This window comes from Oratosquilla oratoria, chromosome 13 (genome assembly GCF_046742065.1).
Source record: "Oratosquilla oratoria isolate Oo_2021 chromosome 13, ASM4674206v1, whole genome shotgun sequence".
NCBI lineage: Eukaryota > Metazoa > Arthropoda > Malacostraca > Stomatopoda > Squillidae > Oratosquilla > Oratosquilla oratoria.
Window position 1 is genome coordinate 33,330,209 of NC_134789.1, and position 23,148 is coordinate 33,353,356.

At 41.7% G+C, this 23,148-nt stretch overlaps 1 protein-coding gene across 1 annotated transcript in view; it reads left to right on the top strand.

Annotated features, from left to right (window-relative positions):
* The window catches only part of Pdcd4 (Programmed cell death 4), a 47,532-nt gene extending 24,938 nt beyond the window's left edge, over nucleotides 1–22,594 (top strand). The window contains exons 5-8 of the mRNA XM_076196995.1: nucleotides 2,050–2,283; nucleotides 5,936–6,067; nucleotides 18,017–18,144; nucleotides 18,255–22,594. Coding sequence (XP_076053110.1) covers nucleotides 2,050–2,283; nucleotides 5,936–6,067; nucleotides 18,017–18,144; nucleotides 18,255–18,318 — 558 coding nt within the window. The 3' untranslated portion in view covers nucleotides 18,319–22,594. The remainder of the gene's footprint in view (nucleotides 1–2,049; nucleotides 2,284–5,935; nucleotides 6,068–18,016; nucleotides 18,145–18,254) is intronic.
* Nucleotides 22,595–23,148: the final 554 nt, after the last annotated feature.

The following is a 23,148-nucleotide window of genomic DNA, read 5'->3' on the forward strand; positions in this document are numbered from 1 at the left end:
GCTTGACTTTCTTCCGAAACACTGTATTTGCTATCATCAACTCTTTCTAGACACATTTCCACCATCAACTCTCCACTACGATTCTTTCCTGGAACTCCACATTTCCCAACCACTCCATCAATTGGACCATTTCCTACCATAGCATTAAGGTCTCCCAGTACTATTACATTGACATTTCTCCCTAAATCCTCTATGCACTCGTTTAAATCTATCCAAAAGGCCTCCCTTTCTTCTCCACTCTTCTCACTGCCAGGCCCATATGCACTAACAAAGACCCACATCTCCTTTCCCAGTTTCACCTTCATCCACATTATCCTTGAGGAAACATCCTTCCACTCCACTACATGTTTACCTATCTCTTCACTTACTAGAATAGCCACCCCTTCCCTCCCTTGCCCTCTCTTCACTCCTGATAACCTCTCACTTACACTCCCAAACTTACACTCACCCTTCCCTTTCAACTTAGTTTCACTCAAAACCAACACATCCATCTTTCTTCTCACAAACATACTACCTATCTCTTCCCTTTTACTCTCATCTGTACCACATCCACGCACATTAATAGACCCAAACCTTAGGGTGCTGGTCGGAAAACTCCCAGACCCTCTTATGCCTTTACTTTTTCATTTAGGAATGTCCCCTTTGGGGCTACAAGGAGAAGGATGCCTAGTCCCACTCCCCGTCCCTTTCTTCTCACCTCTTAAGATCCAAGTGGAAATACTTGGTGGCAGTATTTTTTCCCCCCACCACAGGGTGGTGATAGATATTTGGAACAAATTAGACAAAGAAACTGTGTGTGCAAACACTATTCAAGATTTTAAGAAAAAAACTTGATGCCGAGAGATACAAGATGGGTCATCACGAGCATAGCTCCCTTCTTGTATAATACAACTAGGTAAATACATGCATGTACACACATGGGATGTGTAAGCTATGTTTCTCGTGTGAACAATAAAGTATAATCCAGTTCTCAAAATGAGTATAGTTTGGCACAATGGTGAAAGAATATTAAACGAATAATTAACTAATATTTTATTTACTTGTACCTTTTCATGTAATCCTTAATTTGACATACAATGCCCTACACTGACAATTCCTAGACAACAACACAATACATCATACCAGAGTGACTTGTGGACCTGCCTGGAGGCTGTTGTTGGTTATGTAAAGGGTGTGGGTCTTGTGCAAGAGACCAGAGGCAATGGATTAATTAATTAATTCATTATTGTCAGGTCATCTGATTAGCGCAAGTGTGGGGAAAGTAGAGGTAAAGTTAACTTGAGGGTACCACCAAAAATGAAGTAGATGAGGTGAAAGGGACTTGAGCAAGAGGGGGAATGTTGAACAGAGAAGGGAAAGGGCAGGGGACAGGTGTGAGTGGAGAAGTCTGTATGGATGATATTTTTAATCAACCCAAAGGGAGATTTCCCTGTCATCTCCATTTTCTGCTTAAGGAGAGTGGGAGGGTCACTGTGTAAATGAAACTGCTCTGCTGTGAATGTACTGTGTCATACTCCATTGCTTCTGACCCAGGCAGTGGGCAGGAGATAGGGGTGGGCCTGCATCCATGAGGAACTTAGAGGAGGGGGAAATGAGCATGGTGGATGAGTGGGTGTGTGGTTTGACTGGCTACCTCTCTTATATAGATAGATCTCATCTCTATATGAGAAAACATTGGTGTTTAGCTCAGGTACAGGAGTCTGGAGATCACTCATGAAGGGATTGTACAGTAAAGGGAATCGAGACAAGGAGAATTCTTTGGGCTGTATCAATTCATAATCCATTCACAACCCTTCTCCATTCACACCTCTCTTGCCTTCTCTCTTCAACAGACATTCCTGTTTTACTCAAAGCCCCCTTCACCCTATCCATTTCATTTTCAGTCTTCCCTCTCCCTTCCCCTCTCCCTTCCCCTCTTCTATCTCTCATCATCATCATTTATCTAGTGAAGGCCACTGTTATATATATTAATTCTTGGTTACAGACTTGGTACACTGAAATTTTTGGGTTTGAATCTTGTGTATAAAGGTCTTGCATTCATTATTCCAGGTGGAGACGGACTGTGCGGCTATGGCACTTTCCCGAGCAGATAATTTGTTGTCCATGCGACATGGACTGGTGCGACTTGACAATGTTTGGGGTGTTGGTGGAGGTACCCGCCCTGTTAAGTACCTGATTAAGAAGATGGTGATGCTTCTGCAAGAATTCCTGTCGTCTTCTGACATAGATGAAGCCACACGGTGCTTGCAGGAATTGGAAGTTCCTCATTTTCATCATGAATTAGTAAGTAGATATATGTCTAAAATTCTTGTATAGATTATTTTTCTTATTTTCAGGAACCAATGATTGGTACTTGCAAGTTGTGGTTGAGCAAGATAGACATTAGAATCATCCCCTGCCAGCCATTTTCAGAACCTGTCACTACTCTCATTTCCATTGGCAGGGAGATCATCTTTCCATTGTCATCTTGCAAAACCACCTTGCGTAGGCTTCCATTGTTAGTCTCAAACAAGTGAGTTGTAGCCCATGTCTGTTCAATGATTGGTTTAGGTTCCACTTAAGTGGTACTTGTGAGGAGAGAAACATAACTAACAATGTGAGTAAAAAAAGGTTTGATGATGTGTAAAAAAAAGATGTATTCTAGTGGACTTGGACTGCTTTCATGAATTCCATTGGTCTTTCCTCACTGCTAACTCTTTTGAGTGTATGATGGATTTCCTTCAGCAGAATAAGTCTGGCAATAGCCAGAATACAGTTCCATCTGCACACTTGAAGGATTAAATAAAAAATGTATAGGATATCACTCTAGTGATATTACAAGTTGATCTACAGTCCACCTCCACTCCTTCCTGCCACATGTCACCAGAGAAGCATATCAACAAAATAGTCAGAAACCTTCAATTTACTAAGATCAATGAAAGTGGCCTTTGACTGCTTGTTGTATGAAGATTTGGTAAAAGAAAATATTAGTCACACTGATAAGACCAAGATTGGAGTACACTGCAACACTATGGACACTCACACTCGGTACAAAAAAAGAATATAAAGAAATTAGAAAAAATCCAAAGAGCAGTGACATACTGTAGATGGCAGCAACACACTCTAAAATTGATATACAAATAAAGGTTGTCCAAATTGGAACTATAGTAAAATTCCTTTTATCAGACCTTGATGGGAACTAACTTAGATTGGATGTTTGGAAAGGTCAGATGTTTGGACGTACACTAACAGATTAAAAAAAAAATCACTGGTTTGGGACATTTTCACTTCTTTATGGTACAATAAAGCATAATAAACAAAACAGAGTGGAGGAGAAACAACCACCAATGGCCAAATGTAAATAAATAATGAAATGCCCGCGAAAATAACAGCCGACCTGAGTGCCATGAATCTGTATTGGTGATAGCAGCAACTAAACATCCGCTCAATGGTCGGATGTTTGGACAAATTCAACTTTTTATCCGACTTGGGACATTGAAGAAAAAAGTTGGATGTTTGGACTAGTCTGTTGTTTGAAGGTCTGATAAAAGGAATTTTACTGTACCAACTCTGGAACAAAGAAGAGAAAGATCTACTGGCCTTTTACAGAATTATGAAAGGGATGGAAGCCCTTGACAGAGAAGATTTATTAAAGTGGGAAAAGAGAAAAACAAGAGGACATGAAAAGACTGAAATTAAGAACAAACTAGATGCTGAAAGATACAAAGATCACTACAAGCATACTCTCTTCCTGTATAATACAACTAGGTAAACACACACACACTCACTCACTCACTCACTCACTCACTCACTCACACAGACACACACAGACACACACAGACACACACACACACACACAGACACACACAGACACACACACACAAACACACACACACAAACACACACACACAAACACACACACACAAACACACACACACACACACACACACACACACACACACACACACACACACACACACACACACACACACACACACACACACACACAAAATGGAGTGCCTCATAATAGATGCTTGACAAAGCGTGTTGGATCGTTGCCTCATAATAGATGATGGACGAGGAGTGTTGGAGTATTGACTTGTAATAGATGATGGATGAAAAGCATTGGAGCATTGGCTTGTAGTAGATGATGGATGAAAAGCATTGGAGCATTGGCTTGTAGTAGATGATGGATGAAGTGTTGGAGCATTGCCTTGTAAGTGTTGCTAGGCAATGCAGCAAAGAGCATAGAGTTGGGACATGGCTATGTTTGACTGGAGTGTAAATCTCTAATGTATCCTAGCACATGGAATCCAATCAGTAACCATTGTCACTAGAATGTAGAGTTGTTGCTTGCTGCCAGAATGTTGAGTTGTAGTTTTGCCTCTTCACCGCTGGCCACCAGAATGTTGATATTTTGTTTGACATTCTTGGAACAACTCCGAGGAGACCTCGGGCAGTTGCCAATTGTTCTGTTTACAGGCATAAGGTGGCTGTTGCCACTACAGCTAGCTAAAGCAATTTATTTTCTCCTATTTCTACAATGTACAATCTTACTGCTACAATGTAAAATGCATTGACTGAGTATGGACACTTGGTATTCATGCATGGGTCAATATTTACAAAAGGGAACACAAAATAATGAAATATATATGGTTGACATATGCTGACTTTGCACTTTGGCAGTGTTGGATGCAGGTGTCCTGGCTGCTTGGACAAGATGTCCAGGTGCAGTCAGATTTGCCTGGCCCCTATGACTACTGTCAGGTTGAACACAATGGGATGTCCCTTGGGAGTTCTTTTAAGACACTGGACGTCCCATTCTGCACTAAATGCATGCATGTGCATGCAAGACATCTAAAGGATTGAAAAGACATTGGGCATCCCATTCTGCACCAATGCATGCATGTGCATGCAAGACATCTAAAGGATTGAATATTAACTTCAATCATCTTGCAACAATAGTGCCCTCCTGTCCACCCTGTCATAATCTTTTTCAAATCCATAAAGGCCCAAAAAACATCCTTACCCTTTGCTAAAGCATTCTCACACATGTCTTACCACAAAAATCTGACCTGAGGTAGATTGTAGATTGAGAGAAGCAAGTAAATGCCTTGGAGGATAAAAATGTGTAATAAGTAGTAGACATTTGGGAATGGATGCTAAGAGGAGATTGTATAAAGGGGTGGTTGTGCCAACAGCTCTGTATGGGGCCAGAGAGGAAGAGTTTAATGTCCAAGAAGTATGGTAGGGGTTACAAGGCTGGATAGAGTGAGAAACGAGGAGTTGAGTGGGGGTGGAAAAGGAGATGGCAGATAGGGTTGATGAAAGAATATTGGGATGGTTTGGGCACATGTAAAGAATGACTGAAGAAAGATTAGTAAAAGAAGTGTAGAAGGCAGAGATGGATGGAATGCAAATGAGGGGGAGACCAAGGATGAGATGGATGGGTGGGATGAAAGGTGTGTTGTATAAGAGGGGGATGTCTGTTGAGGAAGGAAGGGAGAAGGTAGAAAATAGGAGTGAGTGGAGAATGGGAGTGGGTTGGGGGTTTAGGGAGTGGTTGTGTGAATGATATTTTGACACAGCCCAAAGGAGTTTCTCCCCATCTTCAATTTTTTTTTTTTTTATGAGAAGGAATGAATTGAATAAAGTGTCCTTGCTGTGGATATGTTGTCTTGCTGTATTGCTTCTGACTCTGGTGATGGGCAGGATGCACGGATGACCAATCATTCATAAGGAGCCAAGATGAGAGGGAGGGAGTGGTAGTGGATGGGAGTAGAATGGGGTGAGAATTGAATTATGTCTTTTGACTTTGGCTACCTCCCTGGTAAGGGGGAAAGTACCCTTGGTGTATGTATACATGTACTAGTTGAGCATTAAGTATACATATCTATTGTTAACTGTTGAAAAATTGAATTATGAAATTTGCTGATAGAATTTTTTTATTCCTTAGGTTTACGAGGCAATCATCATGACTCTAGAAAAGATGGATGACCGGACAGCAAACATGATGTGCGACCTTCTCGCATCACTCCATAATTCCATTATTGTTACCCCACACCAAATGAAAGAAGGGTTTCTTAGGGTAAGAGTAATTATTTTGTAAGGTTGATGTTATTTTTCCCCTTATTGACTAAGGCTAGGGAGTAACTATTACTAACCAAATCTCCAAAATATATTGCCACCAACAGGCATTAAAGAAGTCCTTAAATCTACAGATTTTTTTTTTTTTTTGCAGAATTAATTGCACAGTAGCATACAACCAGTGCTGTACAGACTGTTTTGGGGCACCCCTATGGACTAGAGCCACACATAATTTTCTTAGAGTAATATCTCTACTCTTAGAAGAATGATTTTACTTTTGTACTGTGACTATCCCTCCACTATGCTGTTCCCTCTTAAAACTGGACTGTACTACTTCCTTTTCACCTCTGTCCCCTGTGGTAGGAGGAGGAAAGAATTCTGCCACGATTTCCCATGTAAAGGGAAGGAAAATGTGGCTAAATTGGGACAGAGTGATAGGACCAAGTATACTGCTCTCTGTAAAGATATCCTATGAGAAGTTGAGATATAAGAGGGTCTGGGAGATTTCCAACCAGATTTGGGTGATTAAATGTGCATGGGTATGGTACAGATTAGAGTAAAAGGTAATAGATAGGCAGTGTATTTGTGAAAAGGAAGATGAATGTGTTGGCATAAAGTGAAACTAAGTTAAAAGGGAGAGGTGAATTTGAGTTTGGGAATGTGGTGGGGAGGGTATCAGGAGAGAGGAGGGGATGGAGGGAAGGGGTGGCTCTGCCAGTAAGTAACAAGAGAAATCATTGGTGGAGTGGAATTATCTTTAACCTCTTCAGTACAAGTCAAATTCTTGCTCGCAGCATCTGCCTGATGTACAATGATTCAATGGTGCATCACAACACTCTCATAAGATATAAAGTTACAGCTGTATTGCATGGAAGAAGCAATCAAACCAATTCACACAAAGAAGGGTCTCTCAGCTACAACTACAAAATAAATATAATCAAGACTCCTAGGCAGGCATCCTCATATACCCACTTGTGCCTCATGATGCCTATGTAGATGTCATTGCATGGAAGGGGTTAAGGTTAATGTGGATGAAAGTGAAATTGGAGATGTGGGTCTTTATAAATGCATAAGGTTCTGGTAGTGAGAAGAGTGTACTATAAAGGAAAGGGAGATTTTTTGTGAAGGAGAATAGGGAGAGAAAGGTAGTTGCAGTGGAAAGCACTAAGAAAATGACGTAATACATATACCAAAGGCTCTTTTCCCCATTTTAAGGGTGGTAACCAAAAAACAAAGGCATAAAAACCACTCCCACCTATTCCATCCCTAACATACTCCACTCGCCTCCACCCTCTTCCCTCCCCCTTATCTTGGTACCTCCTGGATGACAGGTCATCACTGCATCTCGCCCACTGCCCTGGGTCAGAAGCAGTGTTGCAAGACACAGCACACCCCCAGATAGGCTACTTCATTAAATCAGTGAGCCCCCCCCCTCCATCCCCTCATGCAGCAAAGGAGATGGTGAGAAATCCCCTCAGGCTGCATCAGTTTATTTCTCACACATACTCCCTCACCCCCCATCCCCCTACCCACTCCACCTCATGCATCACAGCATCATCCATACACAACCACTCTCCATTCACCCCTATCTTCTGTCCTCTCCTGTCCTTCCTCAACAGACATTCCTCTTTCCCAATGCCCCTTTTACCCCATCATTCCATCTCATCCAAAGTTGACCCCTCATGTTCACTCCTTCCACCTCTGCCTTCCACATCTCTTTTACTATCTTTCTTCACTCTTTCCATGTGTCTAAACCATCCCAATACTCTCTCATCAACCCTATCTCGCAACTCCCTTTCCACTCGTGTTCTCCTGTTCTCCTCCTCACCTCCTATCTCACTCTATCCAGCCTAGCAACCCCTATCATACTTCTCAGGCACCTCATCTCAAACCCATTCAAACTCCTCTCTTCCCCTCTTATGTTCCATGTTTCTGCCCCATACAGTGCTGTTGGCACAATATTTCCTTCATACAATCTCCTTTTAGTATCCATTCCCAAATGTCTTTCTCATTACACTTTTTAATCCTCCAAGGCATATACTCGCTTCTCTCAATCTACATTCTACCTCCACCTCCACTCCTTCCTTTCCCACCACATTCACACCTGGGTATCTAAAAGTATCCACTTTCTCCAGTCTCTCTCCCTTAACCACTTCAGTACGGGACTTAAATCTCGCGGGCAGCAGCCAATGCCAGCCGTATGACGTCACGTAATAATAATATTATCGTAAAATATAGTCGCCGCTTATATCGATCGTTCTCTCTTTCACCCGCGAATTTTGAAAACCACAGAGAATGGGATTCAGGGCGCTTTTGGGAGAATGTAAAAACACAGGGGCGACTACAATAAATATAATCAAGACGCCGATATGGCAGCGTCGCGAATCCACTTGCTCCTCATGACGCCTACGTGTGCGGCACCGTATGGAAGGGGTTAATACTCCCAGTCTGCTGCCACTTTCTCCCCTTGTACATCTCATCACCTTACTTTTACCCACATTTATCTTCAATTTCCTTTTTAGCACACCTTCCCAAACTGTCACTAACTTCCTCAATGCCTCTGATCCCTTTACAAGCACAGTGTTTTCAGCAAACTACAGCTGGCTTATCTCCCATTTTTCTCCATTTTCTTTAACCATCGCCAATCCCTGACCCACAACCCTTGCATTTACCTCTCACACCATCCCATCCATGTATAAATTGAACAGCCAGGATGACATAACACATCCCTGATGAAGTCTCTACCTCAAACCACTCATTCTCTCCATTTCTAATCCTAACACATGCTCTACTACTCTTGTAAAAACATTTGACTGCTCATAACCGCTTTCCTCCTATCCCATATATTTGCAATACCTCCCACATTGCCTTCCTGTCTACTCTAAGTATTTAAAATCTAAATCTATCCACCACTATCCTATCATTGACCCCTTCCATACGGTGCCACCTACGTAGGCGGCATGAGGAGCAAGTGGATACGCGAGGCTGCCATATCGGCATCTTGTAGTTGCCCCTGCATAATGACATACTCTCTAAACTGTCTTCATCACATTTTCTATGGTTATCAAAATTCACGGGTGAAAGAGAATGATCGATATAAGCGGTGACTTTTTTTTATGATGCAAGTATCATTTCGAAACATCGTACATCTGGCAGCTAATGCTGCCCACGAGATTTTGGCCCGGAGTGAAGTGGTTAAGATCTCCCAATACCACTACATTGACATTTCTCTCTAAACCCTTGATGCACTCTTAAACCTGTCCAAAAAGCTTCCCTTTCCTTTTCACTCTTCCCACTACCAGGCTTGTATGCACTTACAAAAACCTATATCTCCTTTCCTGGTTTCACCTTCATCCACATTAACCTTGAAGAAACCTTCCACTCCACCACATGTTTACCAATCTCATAACTTACAAGTATAGCCACCCCTTCTCTCCCATGTTCTCTCTCCACTCCTGAGACCCAACTACGCTTCCAAACTTGAACTCTCCACTCCCTTTCAACATAGTTTCACTCATTGCCAACACATCCATCTTCTCACAAACATAATGCCTATCTCTTCCCTTTTACTGTCATCTGTACCACATCTATGCATATTAAAAGACCCAAACCTTTGGGTTGTGGTTGGAAAATTCCACCCAGACCCTCTTATGCTTTTTTTTTTTTCCATTGGGCAACAGTAGGATACCTAGTCTAATCCCTGTCCTGTTTCTGTTATCTTTTACGACTCAAGTAGGAACATTCTGTGGCAGTAATATTCTCCCCTAATACAGGGTTCAACAAAAAAGGAAATGAATATTCAGAGAAGTGGTACAGAACAGTATTAACCCCTTCCATACGGTGCCGCACACGTAGGCGTCATGGGGAGCGAGTGTATTCGCGAGGCTGCCATATCGGCGTCTTGATTATATTTATTGTAGTCACCCCTCCATAATGTCATTCTTTCTAATTCTTTTGTAATCGCATTTTCTATGGTTATCAAAATTCACGGGTGAAGAGAGAACGATCGATATAAGCGGTGACTATATTTTATTATGCGAGTATTATTACGACACGTCGTACGGCTGGCATTGGTTGCTGCCACTGAGATCTAAGTCCATGACGCCTACGTGTGCGGCACCGTATGGAAGGGGTTAAGAGTGGGGAACAATATAACAGAGGGACAGTTTCATTCTAATAAAATATTGTCATTTCTCAATGAAAATATATTTCCTCTAACACAGACAAAATGGTGTGTGGCTCTGGTCTGTAGGGGCACCCTATATAGACCGTGAAGTATCAGCTGCATGCTGCTGAGCAGCTTATAATCTCGCAATAACATGCAGCCAATACCCAAGACAAGGTTCATAGACACACACATAAAATATAGTAATCAACTGCAATTTAAAGTGTACAGGAAACCCACAAATAAACTTTTAGATAATTTCTACATCGGGGAAGAAAGGAGTAGTGATAAGTTTCTTCCATAGGGCATTGAAGATGTGCAGTGAAGAATACATACATACATATACCAAGGCTTTTTCCCCCCTTCCAAGGGAGGTAGCCAAAAAGGAAAAGGCATAGAATCATTCCCACCCATTCCATCCCTGAATACACTCCACACCCTTCCACCCTCCCTCTTCCCTCTTATCTTAGCACCTCCTGGATGACGGGTCATCCCTGCACCTTGTCCACTGCCCTGGGTCAGAAGCAGTGTTGCAAGACACAGCACATCCACAGCAAGGCCACTTCATCAAATCGGCGACCCCCCCCCCCTCTCCGTCCCCCCATGCATAACAGAGGATGGGGAGAAATCCCTTTGGGCTGCGTCAAATTTTGCTCACACATACTACCTCACCCCCCATCCCCCCTCCCATTCCACCTCATGCATCACAACATCATCCATATACAACCATTCTCCATTCACCCGTCTTCTGTCCTCTCCCGTCCTTCCTCAACAGACATTCCCCTCTTCCCCAAAGCCCCCTTCACCCCATCCATCCACCTTATCCTAGGACATCCCTTCATGTTCACTCCCTCCACATCTGCCTTCCATACCTCTTTTACTAGTCTTTCTTCACTCATTCTTTCCATGTGTCCAAACCATCCTAATACTCTTTCATCAACCCTATCTCCCAATTCCCTTTCCACCCCTGTTCTCCTCCTCACCTCCTCATTTCTCACTCTATCTAGCCTAGTAACCCCCATCATACTTCTCAGACACCTCATCTCAAACACATTCAAACTCCTTCTCTCTTCCTCTTATGTTCCATGTTTCTGCCCCATACAGTGCTGTTGGCACAATCACTTCTTCATACAGTCTCCTCTTAGCATCCATTCCCAAATGTCTATTCCTCATTACACTTTTTAATCCACCAAGGCATTTACTCGCTTCTCTCAATCTACATTCTACCTCCACCTTCACTCCATCCTTTCCTGCCACATTTGCACCCAAGTATCTAAAACTATCCACTTCCTCCAGTCGCTCTCCCTTAACCACTTCCATATGGTGACGCCTACGTAAGCGTTATGAGGAGCAAGTGGGTACGCGATGATGCAGATGTCGGTGTCTTGATTATATTTATTGTAGTCATACCTACGTAACCTCCATTCTCTCTAAACTGGCTTCATCATATTTTCTATGGTTATCAAAATTCATGGGTGAAAGAGAACGAATGATTGAGCACTGACTTTATTTTTTATAATGTGATTATTATGACGCAACATCGCACATCGGGCAGCTAATGCTGCCAGACGTGCGATGTGCCCTGGAGTGAAGAGGTTAATGCTCACTTGCAGTCTACTGCCACTTTCACCCCTTGTACATCTCATCACCTTACTTTTACCCACATTTATCTTCAGCTTTCTTCTATCACACGCTCTCCCAAACTCTGTCACCAACTTCCTCAATCTTTCCTCCGATCCTGCCACAAGCGCAGTGTCGTCCGCAAACAACAACTGGCTCACCTCCCACTTTTCTCCATTTTCTTTAACCATCTCCAATCCCTGACCCACTACCCTTGCATTTACCTCTCGCACTACCCCATCCATGTATAAGTTGAACAGCCAGGGCGACATAACGCATCCTTGACGAAGTTCCACCTTTACCTCGAACCACTCACTCTCACCATTTCTAATCCTGACACAAGCTCTACTACTCTCATAAAAACTCTTGACAGCTCCTAGAAGCTTTCCTCCTATCCCATATATCTGCATAAACTCCCACAGTGGCTTTCTGTCTACTCTATCGTAAGCCTTTTCCAGATCCATAAAAGCAAAAAAAGCATCCTTCCCCTTTCCTATAGCTTTCTCACATATCTGTCTTACCACAAAGATCTGATCTACACAACCTCTACCTGTCCTAAATCCACACTGTTCCTCACTAATTACTCCTTCTGTTCCTCTCCTAATCCTCTTAATCAAGATCCTCCCATAAGCCTTCCCAACTACACTTAACAAGCTAATCCCCCTGAAACTACTACATTCACACTTGTCCCCTTTTCCCTTGTAAAGTGGAACTATACAGGCACTCCTCCAGTCCTCCGGCACTCTACCCTCTCTCCAGCAAACATTAAATAACCTCACCAGCCAGTCCACCATCACTGTACCTCCTTTTTTAAGACATTCTGCATGGCATCCATCCAGACCAGGTGCCTTACCTGCTTTCATCATCTTAACAACTGTCATTTTCTTAGCATTTCCCACTGCAGCTATCTTTCCCTCCCTATCCTCCTTCACATTCAGCAACTCCCTAAAATATTCTGCCCATCTTCCCCTTACTGCCTTCTCTTCCCCTTACTGCCTTCTCTTCCATTATCATCTCTCCATCTGCACCTTTTACCTTTTCTTCTCTACTTGATTCGCCTCCTCTTCCTCTCTTAATTTCTTTCCAAAACATCTTTTTATTACTTTCAAAATTTTCTGTCATACTCTTACCCCATTTCACATCTGCTCTCCTCTTTGCCTCCTTTACCTTTTTGCTTTACTTCTCTTTTCTTTGTACTTCTCATATGACTCCCTTGCCCTATTTTGTAACCAATCTGCGAAAGCTCGCTTCTTCTCTTCTACAACCTTCTTTGTTTCCTCATCCCACCATTCACTACCCTTCCTTCTATTTCCTCCTGTCCTTCTTGTTCCACACACCATCTTTGCACACTTTGTGACTCCCTTGAACCATCCCCATTCCTCCTCCACACCTAGCTCTACTCTATCCTTCACTCCCTCCCACTCCTCCTTCAGCAGTGAAGAATACCTAGAGGAAAAATGTTGCTCTATGAAGGAGGCATAAAAAAAGAAAAATCCCAGTTTTCCTCATCAAGGCAACTGAGATTCTGAAAAGCTGTAGACAACGAATTGGAACAATTAAGGGACTCATTTTACCAACTGGCGACACACCAACCTTGCTCAAATTCTAAAATCCAGCAATTTGGAAGTAGTGGGCCAGTTCAGTAGGACAATAAAAGACATCATGAGGATGAGAATAGATAGTGGTGAAAAGACATTAAAGCTGACATTAAAGCTGGTGTCTATCAGATTCTGTGCATGGGATGTAGCAAGTCCTGCATTAGGGAAACATTGCATGACATGAGAACACTGATCTGAGAACATTGGTACAGTGTCTGTCATGTCACCACCAATACTTGTTGCACACAGGAATAGTAGCAATCATCTAATGGACTGTGAGAAGGCAGAGTTACTGGTACTAGAATCCAATAAAATCTGAAAAAAAAAATGCTTGGAAGTAACCATTGTCCAAGGATCCAACACCATTGAACAACATACATACACAATGCGGTCATCCAGCCTCTTCTGGTAGCTTAGAAGTGCTGGGTAGTGGCCGCACCGCAGTCTGGCCAGGTGGACTCTGTCCTTTCGTGGGAGAGAGGATTCAGAAGGGTGGATATCAGGGGGTCTGGCATGCAGCAGTGTGTTGTCTTTCAGTGTGTTGATGGAGCGGTGAGTGATATGATTATGAATATGTTTCCGGAGGCTGGTATTTGGTGGTTATGGAGGAAGAGAAGAGAGTATCTATGTGTTATAAAGGTCTTTGGGTGTTGTTTTAATGTTTCTTGATGTGTGTGGGTGTTCTGCTATGTAGTGTAGCGGGTGTGATGTGTTTGTGGTGGCTGCAGCAAGTGTTTGTGTGCCACTCATGTCGAGTTGGTCCTTGACTTTGAGGACTTTTGTTTCATGGTGTAAATGGTCTGTAGGTGTTGTATTTGTGCAGCCTGTAATTGTTTTTAGGGCATTGTTTTGTATGATTTGAAGGGTGTGGTGTGTCTCACTGAGATTAGGAGCCCATGCAGGACTCGCATAATTCATCACTGAGCGTATGCATTGTTTGTATATTGTTGTATTAGTTTCTTTTTGTCCAAATGTTGTTCCAGTGATTGACTTAAGTGCGTTAAGTCTAGGTGTGCATTTGTTTTTTATGTTTGTGATGTGTTGTTTGAAAGACATGGATGTATCGTATGTTACACCAAGAATTTTCGGTGTGTTTGTGTGTGGTATTAGAGTGTTGTTGATGTAGAGATGAGGTATGGATTTGTGTTCTTTTGTCCAGTTGGTGAGAAGTGTTGCTGTAGATTTGGTTGGAGCTATTTTGAGTCTGTTTGTGATGAACCATGTGTTGAGTGTATGAAGGTATGGCTGGATTATTTTCCCATACCATATAACACATAATGGAAGACTGCATTATACACAATCATGCACGCAGACAACACAACATACACTATAAAGGATTTGTGGGAAAACCCAGTTTCGGCTGTGGCATTCTTTGGGGAGACGGGACTGCTCGGACAGACAGTCTAGGGAATGACAACAACAACATACATACATACATACATATACCAAAGGCTTTTACCCCCTTATGCAGGGGGTAGCCAAAAAGAAAAAGTCATAGAAATCACTCCCACCCATTTCATTTCCCATATATTCCACTCCCCTCCACCCTCCTATCTTAGCACCTCCTGGATGACGGGTTCATCCCTGCATCCTGTCCACTGCCCTGGGTCAGAAGCAGTGTCGCAAGACACAGCACATCCACAGCAAGGCCGCTTCATAAATTTGGCAACCCCCTCTCTTCCAATTACATACATATACCAACACTTTTTCCCCCTTTCAAGGGAGGTAGCCAAAAAGGGAAAGGCATAAAATCACTCCCACCCATTTCATCCCTAAATACACTCCACACCCCTCCCACCCTCCCTTTCATCTGAGCACCTCCTGGATGACGGGTCATCCCTGCACCTTGCCCACCGCCCTGGGTCAGAAGCAGTGTCGCAAGACACAGCACATCCACAGCAAGGCCGCTTCATTTAATCGGCGACCCCCCCTCTCTGTCCCCCCTTGCATATAAGGAGAGGACGGGGAGAAATCCCTTCGGGCTGCATCAAAATTTGCTCACACATAGTACCTCATCCCCCACCCACCCCGCTCATTCCTCCTCATGCAATCACAACATCATCCATATACAACCATTCTCCACTCACCTCTGTCTTCCGTCCTCTCCCTTCCTTCCTCAACAGACATTCCCCTCTTCCCCAAAGCCCCCTTCACCCCATCCATCCACCTCATCCTAGGACGTCCCCTCATGTTCACTCCCTCCACATCTGCCTTCCATACCTCTTTTACTAGTCTTTCTTCACTCATTCTTTCCATGTGTCCAAACCATCCTAATATTCTTTCATCAACCCTATCTCCCAGCTCCTTTTCCACCCCTGTTCTCCTCTTCACCTCCTCATTTCTCACTCTATCTAGCCTAGTAACCCCCACCATACTTCTCAGACACCTCATCTCAAACACATTCAAACTCCTCTCTTCTTCTCTTATGTTCCAAGTTTCTGCCCCATGCAGTGCTGTTGGCACAATCACTCCTTCATACAGTCTCCTCTTCGCATCCATTCCTAAATGTCTATTCCTCATTACACTCTTTAATCCACCAAGGCATTTACTTGCTTCTCTCAATCTACATTCTACCTCCACCTTCACTCCACCTTTTCCCGCTACATTTGCACCCAAGTATCTAAAACTATCCACTTCCTCCAGTCACTCTCCCTTAATGTTCACTTCCAGTCTACTGCCACTTTCACCCCTTGTACATCTCATCACCTTACTTTTACCCACATTTATCTTTAGCTTTCTTCTATCACATACTCTCCCAAACTCTGCCACCAACTTCCTCAATCCCTCCTCCGATCCTGCCACAAGCGCAGTGTCGTCTGCAAACAACAGCTGGCTCACCTCCCACTTTTCTCCATTTTCTTTAACCATCTCCAATCCCTGACCCACTACCCTTGCATTCACCTCTCGCACCACCCCATCCATGTATAAGTTGAACAGCCAGGGCGACATAACGCATCCTTGACGAAGTCCCACCTTTACCTCAAACCACTCACTCTCTCCATTTCCAATTCTGACACAAGCTCTACTACTCTCATAAAAACTCTTGACAGCTCCCAAAAGCTTTCCTCCTATCCCATAAATCTGCATAACCTCCCACAGTGCCTTTCTGTCTACCCTATCATAAGCCTTTTCCAGATCCATAAAAGCCCAAAAAACATCCTTCCCCTTACCTATAGCTTTCTCACATATGTCTTACCACAAAGATCTGATCTACACAACCTCTACCTGTCCTAAATCCACACTGTTCCTCACCAATTACTCCTTCTGTTCCTCTCCTAATCCTCTCAATCAAGATCCTCCCATAAGCCTTCCCAACTACACTTAACAAGCTAATCCCTCTGAAACTACTACATTCACACTTGTCCCCTTTTCCCTTGTAAAGAGGAACTATACAGGCACTCCTCCGGTCCTTCGGTACTCTACCCTCTCTCCAGCAAACATTAAATAACCTCACCAACCAGTCCACCATCACTTGACCTCCCTTTTTCAGACATTCCAATTACCAACAAATTAATGGAAAGCTATCCCTAGTTGCCCTCCATACCTTTTTCCACTCGTGCTTTTGTCCATCATCAGTGGACAAAAGCCCCCTCTCCTTATTTCTTCTTTCACATTTGTTCATTGGCAGTGAAAAATGACCTGCTCACAGACAATTGCTCCCTCTCCTTAATCTTTCCTTGGCTCCAGTGACCTCCCTCTGTTCTCCCAGATATTCCCATTTATTCTCAAATGTGTACCATGACTATATACTTGATAAAGTTGTAACAAATGAATTGCACTGATAAAGGCTGCCCTCGCATGGTGTTTCTATAGATAGGATACCAAGTCCTATCACTCCATTCCACTTTGTCACCTTTCATGGCTTGCATAGGAATCACTGTGGTAGAATTCTTTCATTCCCCTACCACAGGGGACACAAGGGAAAAGAAAAAGTATACATACATACATACATACATTACCAAAGGCTTTCTTCCCCTCACACAGGAGGTAGCCAAAAAAACAAAGGTATAGAAACCACTCCTACCCATTCCATCCCCTATTAAAAAGAAAAGGGGGGGGGGGAGAGAGAGAGAGAGAAATTGTAAAGGACATATTCAAGGGAACAGCATAATGGAGAGATATTCATAGTACAAAAGTAGCATAATTTCTCTAGTAGAAATTTTACTCTAACATAGACAAATGTGCGACTATTCTGCAGATACACCCCAAAACCTTGGTTGCATGCTACTATGTGGTTAACGCAGTGCGATAGTACAGTCACTACCTGAGTCAGAAGTGGTATGCTAAATTCAGTTCAAGGAAATGAAGTTTGGTTATTGAATCATGTATGTGAGGCTGTTTTGAAACTATATGCATATGCCAAATGTAAACTTTGATAATATTCTAATTGATATTTTTCAACTGCAAATTAGAAACCAACAAATTATTAGGGCATATGTTTATTATACAAAAGTATCTATATTTCCATTGTGAAGTAGTACTGCAGACATAATGCTAAGACAAGAATTAATTATAATTTCCATTCTAAGATAATATTCAATTTCAAAGGAATTTCATCTTGCCCTAGGTTTATGAAGATATGCCTGAAATTTGTTTGGATGTTCCTCCCGCATACACGGTGTTAGAGCGATTTGTTGCACGGTGCCACATTGGCAAAGTGATTGGAGAAGATGTCGTAAAGAAACTGCCTGTCAGGTAAGTAGAAAAAGTTAAACTTGTTTTATTGTACAGCTACTTTTTCCATTTGTAGAAAAACTTGTATAGTCTTTTAAACCATGTTATTATTATTATTTTTTCCTCCTCAGGGGTCGCAAGCGCTTTGTATCTGAAGGAGATGGTGGACGTGTGAAGGATAATGCTTACTTCTAAATCGTTCTTGGATTGACTACTGCCTTGCCCTGGGAACATTGGCACTACAGATATGTTTGTTTGGCTGAGACATCTGGAACTTTGATTTAATCCAGACTTAGTTTTATGATTAATATTCTTTTGGGTTATAGGTAGTTACATATAAGTATTTCTCTCTCTCTCTCTCTCTCTCTCTCTCTCTCTCTCTCTCTCTCTCTCTCTCTCTCTCTCTCTCTCTCTCTCTCTCTCTCTCTCTCTCTCTCTCTCTCTCTCTCTCTCTCTCTCTCTCTCTCTCTCTCCCCCCCCCACTCCTCTGTCTCTCTCTCTCTCTCTGTCTCTCTCTCTCTCTGTCTCTCTCTCTCTCTGTCTCTCTCTCTCTCTGTCTCTCTCTCTCTCTGTCTCTCTCTCTCTCTGTCTCTCTCTCTCTCTCTCTCTCTCTCTCTCTCTCTCTCTCTCTCTCCTCTCTCTCTCCTCTCTCCTCTCTCCTCTCTCTCTCCTCTCTCTCTCCTCTCTCTCCTCTCTCTCCTCTCTCTCCTCTCTCTCTCCTCTCTCTCTCTCTCCTCTCTCTCTCTCTCTCTCCTCTCTCTCTCTCTCTCTCTCTCTCTCTTATACACACACACTCACTCATTCACTCACTCAAACTCTAATTACTCTTTCTCTTTGTATGTAAGTGTGCACATATGGATACTTGGGTCTGTTCAACCAGATGTATTTACCAAGTTGTAGTATATGGGGTTAGATTCCAAGAATTTAAATTTCGTGGCCTTCATCTTCCACTCCTGGCTTCATTCATAATTATCAGATCTTTGTATAGCTGCTTACAATCCTTATTTTTCACCTTCCTGATCTTAGCTTCATCCACAAACAAGTTTGCATAGCTGCCTATTTCATTCATCATATCACTGATACATCACTGGTGTCAGTATCAAACCCTGTGATACCCCACAATTCACTTCTCTCCAGTCCAACTTTCCATCTCTCATTACTGTTGTCATAAAAAATCAAAATGCATCAACTCCAAAATTCTTGTTTTGAGAAAATCGATGGTAAAGGTTTGAATGCTCGTTACTCTTTTGCTACTTGTATCTGCATCTTGAAGTTGTGCAGGTCTGGGGATTGACATTAGAACTGTTGCCTTATGGCAATAGATTCCCACAAAATGTTAAGCAGAGCTAGTGTGTTGCCCTCTAATAACGCAGAAAACATGTGGAGTTAATGCAGTCTGCCTGTTGAGACCCCAATATAATGGCGGGATAGGATTAACCCACCTTAAGAATAAGGTATCTTTCTGCTGATTCCATAGATACCAAAATTGCGAAAATAGCATTTTTGGAGTTAATGTGTTCTGCCTTTTTATGGCACATGTCTGATAATTAGTCCTTGACCCATTTCAGGCCTCCCTATCTTTTCTAATATCCATACTCGTCTTTTAGTGGCACCATCTCCAAATCCAGGTATACACAATCCATTTAACCGTCTCACATGCAACAGATCTTTCATTCTTGAATGAAAATTATCAGGTTGGTTACACAAGACTTTCCTTTTCCAATTCCAAATTGATTGTCAACCAAGATTCCTTTCTCCCCTAAGTAATTCATCCTTCTTTCTTCATACACATTTCACCTGTCATACTGGCTGAAGGTACTGGTCCCTAATTTAGTTGTACCTTCCTGTTTTCTTTGAATATTGGCACCAAATTTGCAGATTTCTGGTCCAATGATACCTTCCTCTTTGCTAGAGAAGTTGCAGTTAGTTGATGCATTATAACTAGATTATTCTTGACTTTTTCACTATTCAAGATAAGATCCCACCTGGCCCAAAAGCTGTTCTCACTTTAGTTTTTTGAGTAAATGGAAAACTTCACTTACTTGTTGTTAGGATTCATGACATCTTCCCTATCTTCAATCTTCTCTCACAATCTCCTCTTCCATATTTATTGCTGATTGGAAGCTTTCATGTATTATTTCAGCTTACATTCTTTACAACATCTTCAACTTTCAGATTTTATATTCCTTTTCTATACTTCAACTTGCATTTACAAATCTGAAAAATAGCTTATTTTGTGTATGTGTATTAACCTAATTGTAGTGTACAAGGTTGGAACAACACTGGTTCTGTTTCTTTTCCTTCATTTGTCAAGCCTTTTCTTGAAATCTGTGGGTTTTTTTTTTTTCAGTTTATTACTGTGACTTCTCGTCAATTTTTCTTCTTGTACCAGTAATTCTTTTCTTTTTTTTTCTCCAGCTGTTTCCAGTGTGAATATCATTACCTTGTTGCCTCTTTCTTTTTGTTCTTTCAATGTGGATAGTCCAGTTTCTTCAATCTTTCTTCATAGAACATGTTTAGACCAGGGATTATCTTGGTTCCTGCCTATTGTATTCTTTCAATTTTTTTTTATATTTTGTTTTAAGTATGGTGACTAGATCACTGTTGCATATTCCAGTCTGGGCCGTATCAAACTTTCATTGGTTTTCTGTTGAGTACTGACTGAAAGCTTGTATTCATTATTTCTGTTTGTGCCCTTGCATCCTTAAACTTTCAGTTTGGATATTTCTACTTTGTACTTCAGCTTACCATATACAAATGTGTAAAGTGTGTGTGTATGTCTGTACGTGTCTGTCCTTCTCTCTCTGTATGTCTTTCCATGCCTCTCCTTGCACTTCTGGACAAGGTTATCCTCATAAGTATAAAAATTCTGTCTTTAATGGTGATCTATGTTTGTAAAGATAAGGGTGAAGAAAATTATTATATTGTGGAATATAGAGGCTAAATTTAGTTTTTATTGATGATTTTTGTAAATAGGAAATTTGGGAGAGGTTTGTGTTTTTGAATATAGACTGACTTGCATGAAAAGATATACACCTCAACTGTGATGTGAGAATTACATTATGATAGTGAAGTCCATTAGATGTAACACCACCAATATATATCTAGTGGGGACTTAGATAATGTGATACTTGCATATGTATGTATTAGCAATGGCTTTTTCTCCTTTGTAAAGTGATGGCCAAGTCAAAATATACCTGGACTCGTAGGAGAAAAATACAGAAAGGGAGAGTGCTATTCCTTTTGCTGCACCCTGTTTAGTCACTTTTGTAACATTCATGGGAACATGGGTGATATTCTTGTATTTCCACCACAAGAGCATGAGAGAAGGAGTCTTTGGGGTGATAAAGGAAATCTTTGAGGACAGCAGAAACGAGGTATAAAAGTTAATGTGCCTCTGCATTCCTCTGATGGGAAAATTGTCTCCCAACATAGAAGAATGTTACACGACTAGTGGCTCTCCCATGGATCCATGGAACCATTAACATCCTCAAAGTAATAACTACATATGCTTTTATCTGTACAGTTGAGCAAATTCTTTAGGACATCTTACTAATCTTACAAAATATGCAAAAAGTTTATATGAAATTTTTTAAAAGGCCATAAATGTAAGATAAAAAGCGTCGAGCAGTACGAGTGCTCATCTGTTTTTCTGCTTTAAGACAATGCTTTACTAAGTTTGCAATATGAATAGATACATGATTCCCAGGGCTATGCTGTAGAAGGAGCCCAATTTGCCTGTCCCTTTGCTGTGGGTTATACTATATCCCTTTCAGCTTAGGCTACTGCGGAGAACTTCATACATGGAGACTGTCCTTTAAGCTTTTTGATTTGGCATTGGATGTAGGGAAGCTATTGCTAGACCCTTGTGGCAGTGTACCTGTGTATTTCCCTCTACCTTACCATGTTTTGCTCGGTGTAAAAACAACTTTTGTTGCTCACTTGTGAATACTATTTTTTCTATGAAAATGATAAATAAAAGAAATTGCATATTACACTCGTGTTGACAAAACGTCTAGTGAAACTTGTTGATTGTAATCCTGTCATCCCTGCCAAGTGTAGTGGGGATGAGAAAAGTACAAGAGGTTTTTCTTTTCTTTTATTTTGTTGATGATATTGTCAAAAAAAAAAAAAAAAAAAAAAAAAAAAAAAAAAAAAAAAAAAATCCCTTTGGTCACTGAGAGTGACCACGGAAGAGAATTGAGGTTGCGGGACTAGAGCAGGGGTACACTGCTGGCTTGGCAAAGAGTAAGATTACATTATGAGTGATACTTGAGTTATAGCAGTAGCAGTGTGGACATGTACTTACAGCTCTAGGCCTAGTTGAGTACAGGTATGCCTTGCTCTTTTCACCACGTGGCATAGTATTTCTTGGGGAAGAAATAAAAGAAAATAAAAAGGCACAAAAGAAAAAAAGAAATAAAAATTGTAAAAATGACTGAAAACTAAATAAAAATGGGAAAAATTTTTACATTTTTTGTATTACTAACTCCCAATTGTCAGGTGAGGCTAATTGTCCTCCTACTGGTACCATGTAACCCAGTACTACCTGTCACATGATCATAATTGGTTTCTCTGTCAGTTTCCTGCCACCGAAGAGTGTGTTGGATAATCAGATGGACAAGAAGAAAACTATCCACAATGAGGGTTACTAATCCACATGTTTGTGTGTGGCATCCCTCCAGGGCCTGAGGAAAGGAATTGTAAATGTTACGTCTTGAATGTGTTGAAGCAGCCCCCTACTGGCTTGGAAAGATAAGTTGGGTAAGCTGCCTTTTCATGAACCTTCAGGTCATGCATACCTTGAGTCAAGCAGCTACTGTCTGGGTACTGCATGGTCCACAATTTCCAACCCCTAGAGCAGTGTTTTTCAAACTGTGGGTCCCGACCCTTCAGTGGATCACGTAAAAATTAAAATGGGTCGTGACAAAAATGAAAGGAAATAAAAAGTGTGTTTTTATATTTGAACACACACACACACACTATATATCATGTGTATAGATATATTATTATAATATATAATAT